This window comes from Trematomus bernacchii, unplaced genomic scaffold (genome assembly GCF_902827165.1).
Source record: "Trematomus bernacchii unplaced genomic scaffold, fTreBer1.1, whole genome shotgun sequence".
Lineage (NCBI taxonomy): Eukaryota > Metazoa > Chordata > Actinopteri > Perciformes > Nototheniidae > Trematomus > Trematomus bernacchii.
Genome location: NW_022987941.1, coordinates 207,501 through 217,500, shown reverse-complemented (window position 1 = coordinate 217,500; position 10,000 = coordinate 207,501). Strand labels below are relative to the sequence as shown.

The 10,000-nt window shown below is 41.3% G+C and overlaps 1 protein-coding gene across 2 annotated transcripts in view; it reads right to left on the bottom strand.

Annotated features, from left to right (window-relative positions):
- Positions 1-10,000, bottom strand: part of prex2 (phosphatidylinositol-3,4,5-trisphosphate-dependent Rac exchange factor 2) — a 114,549-nt gene that overhangs the window by 4,290 nt on the left and 100,259 nt on the right. For both annotated transcript variants that reach the window (XM_034115537.1, XM_034115536.1), the window contains 3 exons: positions 8,579-8,645; positions 7,413-7,603; positions 2,873-2,975 (listed from right to left, as the gene is read on the bottom strand). In XM_034115537.1, coding sequence (XP_033971428.1) covers positions 2,873-2,975; positions 7,413-7,603; positions 8,579-8,645 — 361 coding nt within the window. The remainder of the gene's footprint in view (positions 1-2,872; positions 2,976-7,412; positions 7,604-8,578; positions 8,646-10,000) is intronic.

Sequence of the window (10,000 nt, the reverse complement as noted above, 5' to 3'; positions counted from 1 at the left end):
TCCTCTTCCAACATGAGAGTAACATGATAACAAAGGTATCCCAACTGCAGCTGTGAACATGACAGGATGTATGATTACCTAGAAGAGCATCAGGACTGTTTGAGGCATATGATAGCTATGTGATTAACATGATGATTCAGCCTCTATGGAGATAGACATATGACAAGCATGATCATTTCTGACGTGGAGCTAATCTGAAGTAAACATTGAATACTGCTTTCTATTCCTCCATCTTGTGACTGTGTAACTCCCTCTCTTGGATATCAGCATGTGAAGGACACTGTTCAGGAACTAGTTGATGCTCTGTATGTGATGACTACTTCACATTTTTGAGAAAAAATTTGAAATTTCAGATTTTTGTGAAAAAGTCAGATTTTTGTGAAAAAGTCAGATTTTTGTGAAAAAGTCAGATTTTTGTGAAAAAGTCAGAATTTTGAGAAAAAAAATCTGAATTTTGAGTTTTTTTAGAAAAATTCAGAATTTTTAGATTTTGAGAAAAAGTCAGAATGTTGAGATTTTCAGAAAAAAGTCAATATTTTGAGAAAAACTCAGTATTTTGTACATGACAGGATGTATGATTACCGAGAATAACTGAGAGGATAATAAATACATGGATCCTGATATTGAAGATCAAGCCAGGGACGTTACAGTACAGTATATATATTTAAATATAAATATAGTACAATCCTTTGTGCCATCAGGCTGCACAACAAAGTAATACAAGTAAAGTTACTGTACATCAAATATACACTGTTTTCACAATAACTTTTTACCTGCTCAAATACATGTAAATATATGTAATATGTATATATGGCCCAAATATGTATATATGTTCATTTAATTCATTTCTTATTTTAAAAGTGAGTTAACTGTATATCATATTTATTTTGTCTTTAATTTCAAATTTAAGAAAGGCCTAAAAACCTTTATTTAAAAAAAGCCTTTGATTAAACTGTTTTCTATGACGCCTCTTGTAGCACTTTGGGATTACTTTTATGAAAGGTGCTTTACAAATACCATTTATTATTAATACTCTAATTTGATCTTTAATTGTATTAATCTTTAATGTTGTGTGAATATGTGCCGTCCTGTTTTTCAATATCAAATAAACTACTGAATTTGAACTTGATTTGAATGAATAAATGTTATCTTAAGAAGTGAACTCTCTGAGAGTAACGCCAATGTCTTCCCTTTCCCCCAAACACTTTCTCCTTCTCCTGTTTTCTGTTTTCTCACCGTCTCATCTGATTCTGATTCACATTCAGCTTGCAGAGAAATGCAAATGGGATTAGATTGGAATCAGATAGGGGTGAAGCAGAAGATGTGGAGTAAATGATAATGTGGACAGAAGAAGGGGTAACGATTTCTTCTTTCAACACCAGAGAATATTCTTGTACTGCCGGCTGCTTTAAGAAATGGATTCCTAGTGTCTGAGAGGAATCAAATAATGACCAAAGAAGCTCGAAATGTCAGATAAATCTGCCTCGTTTGACTCGATGCTGTTTATTTAATGATTCTGAATAAAACACAAAGCCCCTGTTTCCTGTCTGTAGTCAGAAGGCAGTGTTTCCTCAGTTCAAGGCAAGTTGTACAACTTTTAAGATCTTTTCTTTGCAGATTTTTCAACGCTTTTCAGATCTGTGTCCTGGGAACACAAGAGGCATTTGGAAAACAATTCAAACCATTGATTGAAGACATTTTAATGCCAACAATCACTGCTTTAGAGGACTTTTTAAGGATGCATATGAACCCTGAGAGGGATATAAAGACACCTTCATCAGGTAAATCTTCACTTCACTCCTAGCAGCTCAATCAGAGATGCTCACAGTGTTGTTGTGCAGGTGTGTTACCAGAGAGGGCAAAAGTACACACATCCTTTACTCAAGTAGAAGTACAGATACTCGTGCTTAAAAATACTCTGGTGAAAGTAGAAGTACTGACTAAACTTCTTTACTCAAGTCAAAGTAAAGAGGCTTTGAAATGTACTTCAGTAAAAAGTACCCATAACTAGCAGCTGTTTTAAAGAGTACCTGACCTCCCTTTATATTAATGAACCATAATGTCATTGTTAGCTAATGAATGTTTCCATGCTGAACAACGGCAACATGACAACGTTTTCATTGGTCCCTCTTCTTTAGACGAAGACCAGGAAATGAATGGATACACGGATCGTGTTCAATCAATAGGCACGCAATGACTCTAAATAATAATGATCACGCCACCAAACACACATTCAAACTAAAGGAACCAGCCTGTTTGGAGAATGAGAGAAGTAGAAAGTACAGGTATTTGTGTTCAACATGTAAGAAGTAGAAAGTACAGGTATTTGTGTTCAACATGTAAGAAGTAGAAAGTACAGGTATTTGGGTTCAACATGTTAGAAGTAGAAAGTACAGGTTTTTTTGTGTTCAACATGTAAAGAAGTAGAAAGTACAGGTATGTGTTCAACATGTAAGAAGTAGAAAAGTACAGGTATTTGTGTTCAACATGTAAGAAGTAGAAAGTACAGGTATTTGTGTTCAACATGTTGAAGTAGAAAGTACAGGTATTTGTGTTCAACATGTAAGAAGTAGAAAGTACAGGTATTTGGGTTCAACATGTAAGAAGTAGAAAGTACAGGTATTTGTGTTCAACATGTAAGAAGTAGAAAGTACAGGTATTTGGGGTTCAAAATGTAAGAAGTCAAAGTCTTCAGAAAAATAAGTAGTGGAGTAAAGTACTGATACCAGAAAAATGTACTTAAGTACAGTAACAAAGTATTTGTACTCCACTACTTCCCACCTCTGTGTGTGCAGGTGTGTGTGCAGGTGTGTGTGTTTAGGTGTGTGTGTAGGTGTGTGTTTAGGTGTGTGTTTAGGTGTGTGTGTCTCACCTGCTTCCTCATGACGTCAGTGGCCTGCAGGATGCAGCGGGGGGGCAGGCCGTGGTTTCGGGCCAGCAGGATGGATTGTTCCAGAGTCACACTGAGGGTACAGCTGAGGGAGCAGAGAGGAAACACATGCTGTTCATCTGCAGAATAAGGATCCTCTTAATGCAGACTTCTTTTATACCAGGAAACCTGTACATCTTCAAAGTCAAAGTCAACTTTATTGTCAATCTTACAGACAGAGAGATCGAAATACCGCTTCCCACAATCCAGAATACTATCTTCCTACTGTACCTTTCAATCATAGTCTTTATTAGACACTATAATGTGTTGTTAGTTCAGGTTTGGGAATACAATTCTGTCATGCCAAAGAAACACACCTTACTGTTTTTCACACACTGTACTAATAAAGCTTAGTTTTTGACGTAATAACATCTTAAAGTGACCAAACCAACCTAACCTCATTCTCTTTCTCAAAATGCAACGAAATGATTTAGACTTTCAGGAAGCAGACTGTTTCAGTTCTAATAACCCTCCTCTACTCCCACTATCTGCATTTACTGTTTTAAGTTGACCCCTTGCTGTTAACGAAATGTCAACCCAAACGCAGACGAAGGCTTGGATCTTGCTTAAAGTGACCAGAACCAGTAAGTCATTCATCTTCTAAACATTCAAAGACATCACTCCACATCACAGGAAGTAGACTGTGCATAAAAGCCCTAGGAGGCTGACTCATAACTCTCCTCTAAGACCACTAAGACCTCAGAGCATCAAACCAAACGCAGACGAAGGCTTGGATCGAGCAAAACCACACGTTTCTTTTGGTGCTTTCACAGATATGAAAAACAGGGACGTTTCCCTCTGCAAGGCGCTGAGAGCTAGCTCGTTGTGTCGCTTAATGGAGGTCTATGGTCAAAATACATCTTTGTGAATGTCTTCTAAATGTGGCATCTGTTAGTGAAGAGGTTTCTTCATGTGTTTTGGAACATTTGCATCGTTTCTGAAGCTGCAGAACGTTTCTTTCTGGACGGGTTTTGGTTTGTTGTAGCGCTCCTCCAATACCATGAATCATATCGCAATGTTAGTCAAAACGAACACAATAAGCTTTTCTTTCTGAAATGCACAGCCCAGAAACACAGTCTTTGTGTTTATCTCTTTGTGCCCCTAAGGATCAATGCTTCTCCTGAGGCAAAGGCGTGTTTGTGAGAGTGTGTGTGTGTGTTGGTGTGTGACAGTGACTCAGCAGAATCACACACACACACACACACACACACACACACACACACACACACACACACACACACACACACACACACACACACACACACACACACACACACACACACACACACACACACACACACACACACACACACACACACTTCCTCTCTGTCACAGAATGAGGAGAAAACCCTGAGAGTCAGCGCTGACCTTCCTGTGATAACGAGCTGCTCTCGTACATCGATCCTGAGACTCCTCGCTGCAGATGAAACTGTCCAGAGACCCTCCAGCCTCTCTCTCTCTCGTCTGCTGGGAAATAAGAGCTCTCTGATCTGAACTCTCACACGGACTGAGCACACCACGTAGCTCAAGCAAAGCTGCAGAGCTTATTGCTGCCAGAAGCCATCACTGGGACTCAATCAGAGGAGGGGTTAAACGCCCCCTGGAGTGCATAACTTCATGAGCATGATGTGATAAAAGTAATGAACTCAATCCCAAAATAATTTCCCTCCCCGGTTGCAGGAGAAAACGTCTGGTGTTTGTTCAAAGCACCATTTAGAGGTTCACACACACCGGTAGCAGGAGGAGAATGTCCCACAGAGGATCTTTAAATATCTCTTCAGCTGGAGCACCATGTGTGTGTGTGTGTTGTGGTGTGGTGTGTGTGTGTGGTGTGTGTGTGTGTGGTGTTGTGTGTGTGTGTGTGTGTGTGTGTGTGGTGTGTGTGTGTGGTGTGTGTCTGTGTGTCTGTGTGTCTGTGTGTGTGTGTGTGTGTGTGTGTGTCTGTGTCTGTGTCTGTGTGTGTGTGTGTATGTGTGTGTCTGTGTGTGTGTGTGTGTATGTGGTGTGTGTGTGTGTGGTGTGTGTGTGGTGTGTCTGGTGTGTGTGTGTGTCTGTGTGTGGTGTGTGTGTCTGGTGTGTGTGGTGTGTCTGGTGTGTCTGGTGTGTGTGGTGTGTCTGGTGTGTGTGGTGTGTGTGGTGTGTGTGGTCTGTGTGTCTGTGTGGTGTCTGTGTGTGTCTGTGTCTGTGTCTGTGTGTGTGTGTGTGTGTGTGTGTGTGTGTGTGTCTGTCTGTGTCGGTGTGTGTGTCTGTGTGTGTCTGTGGTGTGTGTGTGTGTGTGTGTGTTGTGTGTGTGTGTGTGTGTGTGTGTGTGTGTGTGTGTGTGTGTGTGTGTGTGTGTGTGTGTGTGTGTGTGTGTGTGTGTGTGGTGATGGACACAAAGAGAGAGGAGGGCTGCATATTCTAAAATACCCTAAACATGTTATTAAAGCTCATCCATCAGGAGAAGTAATCCCTTCGATAGAGAAGCTGACACACTCATAATGCAATTTACTCATTACTATCATCCTGGCTGGTTTCTAAGGTTTTTCAATTACAGCTTCTCTCTGCAGACTCAGCGTTATGTGAGCAGAGCACGGAGTGTTTGGGCTTTCAGAGAGAGCAGGGAAATGGGTTAAGTGGATCATCTGTACTCTGTCTGCAGGATGGGGAATTAAGACGACTTAATGCCACATTCTTCAAGCGTGTCCGGTCTGTGAGACAGTTTCTGCACGAGAACATGTGTTCAATTATACATCAAATGGATCTTAGTTTGAGATTTGACAATGCAAAGTCTAAAACACATTGTCAGTCTGAAGCTATGGAGGCTTACATTATGTTTAACTACATGTTTGCAAGGCCTGTCATTCATATATCACCTGTGTTCTGTATGGAGTCAGAAGGCAGTGTTTCCTCAGTTTAAGGCAAGTTATAAAGAATTAAAGAACTTTTTATTGATGATTTCTTAACGCTTTTCAGATCTGTGTCCTGGGAACACAAGAGGCATTTGGAAAACAATTCAAACCACTGATTGAAGACCTTTTAATACCAACAATCACTGCTTTAGAGGACTTGTTAAGGATGCATATGGACCCTGAGAGGGATATACTGCAATACTTCGCCCAAAATAAATGACGTGGATTTAGATTTTCAAATCTTCGCTAAACATCTCTCCTGTGAATCACACACGCCGTCAGTCTGCAGCTTTAAAAGCCAGATAGTGTTTAAGGAAGTGCACAAATAATCCTAAATATGGCAGCTACCTGTCACCTGCTGCAACACACACACACACACACACACACACGCACACACACACACACACACCACACACACACACCACACACACACACACACACACACACACACACCACACACACACACACACACACACACACACACACACACACACACACACACACACACACACACACACACACACACACACACACACACACACACACACACACACACACACACACACAGGTTAGTAAAGTGGCAGCGGTCCGTGCACAGACAGGAACTTTCTATTAGAGCTCAGCCTCGCTTTATCAGACCATCACTCCTGCTCTGTGTGTGTGTGTGTGTGTGTGTGTGTGTGTGTGTGTGTGTGTGTGTGTGTGTGTGTGTGAGACATGAGATATGGAGTGTGTCGGGTCTAAGAGAGGAATGGGGGGTGACAAACGATCCGGATATTTCTGTCCTGGTGCCTGGAGGAATCAAGCCCTCAGCAGCCGAATATAGAACTCAATAATTATGCGAGTAATTGACCTGTCTTTCTCCAGAGAGTCTGAAAGTCCCTCGGAGACAAAGGGTCCTCTTAACTGGAATATGCTGCTGGTGATTAATGCACAGAAGTGTGTATTAAAGGTCTCTTATCATGCAAAAGTCACTTTCTATGTCTTTTCTACATCAACATGTAGCGACTCTCAAAGTGTCAGAAAACAAACCCCTCTCTCTTTTCCTCCGTACCCACATCTCTAAAAACGATTTGCTGCGTCATGACCACATTACTAAAATGTGGGCGGGCTTTACACCCACGGGCCAATCAGAAACGTTGCTGTCAGAAACAATGAGACGTGTTCTGGAAGTAATATGGTCTGTGTTTACATTAGCATGCTAACACTCAGAGCTAACCTGTACTGGAGAGAGTATGTGTGAAGAAGCAGGAAATCAAAAGGAAGTCACCTTGTGGTAAACCTGAGAGAGAGAAAGAGTTTGAGCTCCATGCTGTTTCAGAGAGAATCCTTCATGTGGTTTGGAACATGATGGAGTTTAATCAATATATATTTTTTAAAGCTACAGACCCAGAATCAGCACTTTAGTAACAGCTGAAACAGAGGGGGATGAGGCTGGAATGATCTGTTTGGTATTTTGAGCAAAACACTTCTAGACAAGGTTTTGTATTGATCTGAGATATCTGCTTGAAAACAGTCTAATAGGAGAAAACTGAAGAGAGTAGAAGTAGAGGGATGATTATAGGGTAATAAATGAACGTGCACACACTCACCGATGCACCCCGCTGTTGCACATGACGATGTGCGTGGCCCCCAGTCTGGAGCAGAGCTCTGAGGAGACGCTGAGCAGCCCGACCCCCGACGCCCCGCAGGCTGTGAACTGACAGGGGGGGGTCCGCCGGGAGGAGATGAAACTCTCCATCAGACGGTACAACTCCTCCACTGCGTTCAGGGGGCGCATCAGCTGGGGAGGGGCAACGAGAGAAGATCAGCTGATTAGGATCTTGAGGTCCTCTGTCCGGTAGATAGACAAGAGTATGGACTCCAGAGTTATATGAGGTTATAACTGACTTGAAACCCTGACTTGTGATGAGAGATGAATTGTGACTTGACAAGGAAAGTTAAGGACTAGGGATTTAGGTGCAAGACTAGTGACTTGCAAAACAATGAAAAAGTCACAAAGCAGAATGTATACTTCACTAACTAAACACATTTCTTTAAACTTTAGGATGTTTGACTTGGCTGCTACGGCGTGTAAACAATGACTTAGTCCCACCTGTGATCAAAGTTTACACTTCAAAAATAGGTTTTGAGTTTGGTCTAAATGAGAGAAGACCTGCAACTTGGACTAAACACCAATGACTCAACTAAACTACAGATGCATTGCAACTTGTATGAGACTCAAACCCAAAGTTAACAACTTGTATGAGACTCAAACCCAAAGTTAACAACTTGTATGAGACTCAGACCCAAAGTTAACAACTTGTATGAGACTCAAACCCAAAGTTAACAACTTGTATGAGACTCAGACCCAAAGTTAACAACTTGTATGAGACTCAGACCCAAAGTTAACAACTTGTATGAGACTCAGACCCAAAGTTAACAACTTGTATGAGACTCAGACCCAAAGTTAACAACTTGTATGAGACTCAAACCCAAAGTTAACAACTTGTATGAGACTCAAACCCAAAGTTAACAACTTGTATGAGACTCAGACCCAAAGTTAACAACTATAGTTCCAAAATGTGACTTTAGACTTTTACAGTTACAGAGGGAGATGCATTGTGACTTGTATATGACTCTGAACTCTATACAGAGTTGTCCTTTTTTATGCCTAAATAACAACAATGGGGTTTTGTAATTGCCCTTTCTGTTTTATATCATATTCAAAGATAGTGTTTTTGTGTCTTGTCCTGAAAGCATCATGAGTTTCTCTCACCTTATCGATGAGAGCAGCTTTAGGAGTGGAGCTTGGCGTCAGATTGGACTGGTCCAGGTAGAAAGCCCTGAGGACACACACACACACACATGTGAATAAAAGCACATCTGTGTGTGTGAAGCATGAAACACTGCAGCATCCATCAGCTGAGTAACTGGGGTCCAGCTCAGCAGAAACACTCTCAGCATCTCGGTGTCTGGGCGTCACTCCAACTCATTCATTCATTCATGCAGAACAGAGGGAGTCATTCCCTCTCTCTCCACAGGGGGCAGCACTTGATGAGTCCCAATGAAGTGCACACTCAGCAGTCAGCATATATAAGTGAGTAATCCAGCAGATATAAATAGAAACGCCATGATGAACCCGCTGTAATCACTTCTTCTCCAGCAGAGAGGAGACCTGCTTTCTGAAATCAGGTTGAAGAGGAATCATCTCTCCGAGCTGTGTCTCCCTGATTCAAGAGACTGATTATGAAGGAATTCAAAGCCATGGAGAAGCATGCACGCCAAACAATGAACTATATACTTTATAATGCAGCACTGCAGGAAACAGTACATGACGTAGATATGAAAAGGCACTTCAAGGGAGAGTCAGCCCCCAAAATAATCATTTATATATCAATTTCTTCCACAGATAACCTTTTATTCTTGAAGAAAACAGCTTGTGTTTCTTGCATGCTTCCAAATGGACTGTTGCATTTAAAAAAAAGCAATATATATCTAAGATAATCTACATTTTAAATACATGTTGGACTCATCTGGACAAGTAGGATTCAGGCACAAGAATGAGGGAGTTGGGGACCTGATTCCCTCATATTTCTTCATTCTTTGATATTTTTGAACCATGCAGAAGTTACCTGCAATATGTCAAAGTATCATGGGGTGAGTAATTGATATATAAGTAATTATTGTATGGGTTAAAGTATCCCTTTAGGTCCCTGCAGCCATGAAGGCTAAGGCAGTGTGTGCAGCAGCTCATACGTCTCAGATGTTCAGATGCACATCTCCTCCACTTGTTGAAGTCTTCCAGGTGCTTAATCTCTCTGTGAGCAAATTACCCTTTAACCTTTTGGCATGCTTTATTAAATCACTAGGAGCTGAGTTAGCGGAGAATTCAGAGCTAACAGCCCGTGTGACTGTTTCAAGAGGGCCGTGTCATTTATAAGATGCTCACAGTATAAAACGAGTTCAACTGCATCTCGTAAAAAGCACTGGAAGCAAAACAGGAAGTGAAGAAGCTCTAAATGTATATCAGTATGTAGTGTCTCTACTTTAAAGAGTCCTCTCCTGCTGATGTTCAGGTGTATATCAGTATGTAGTGTCTCTACTTTAAAGAGTCCTCTCCTGCTGATGTTCAGGTGTATATCAGTATGTAGTGTCTCTACTTTAAAGAGTCCTCTCCTGCTGATGTTCAGGTGTATAT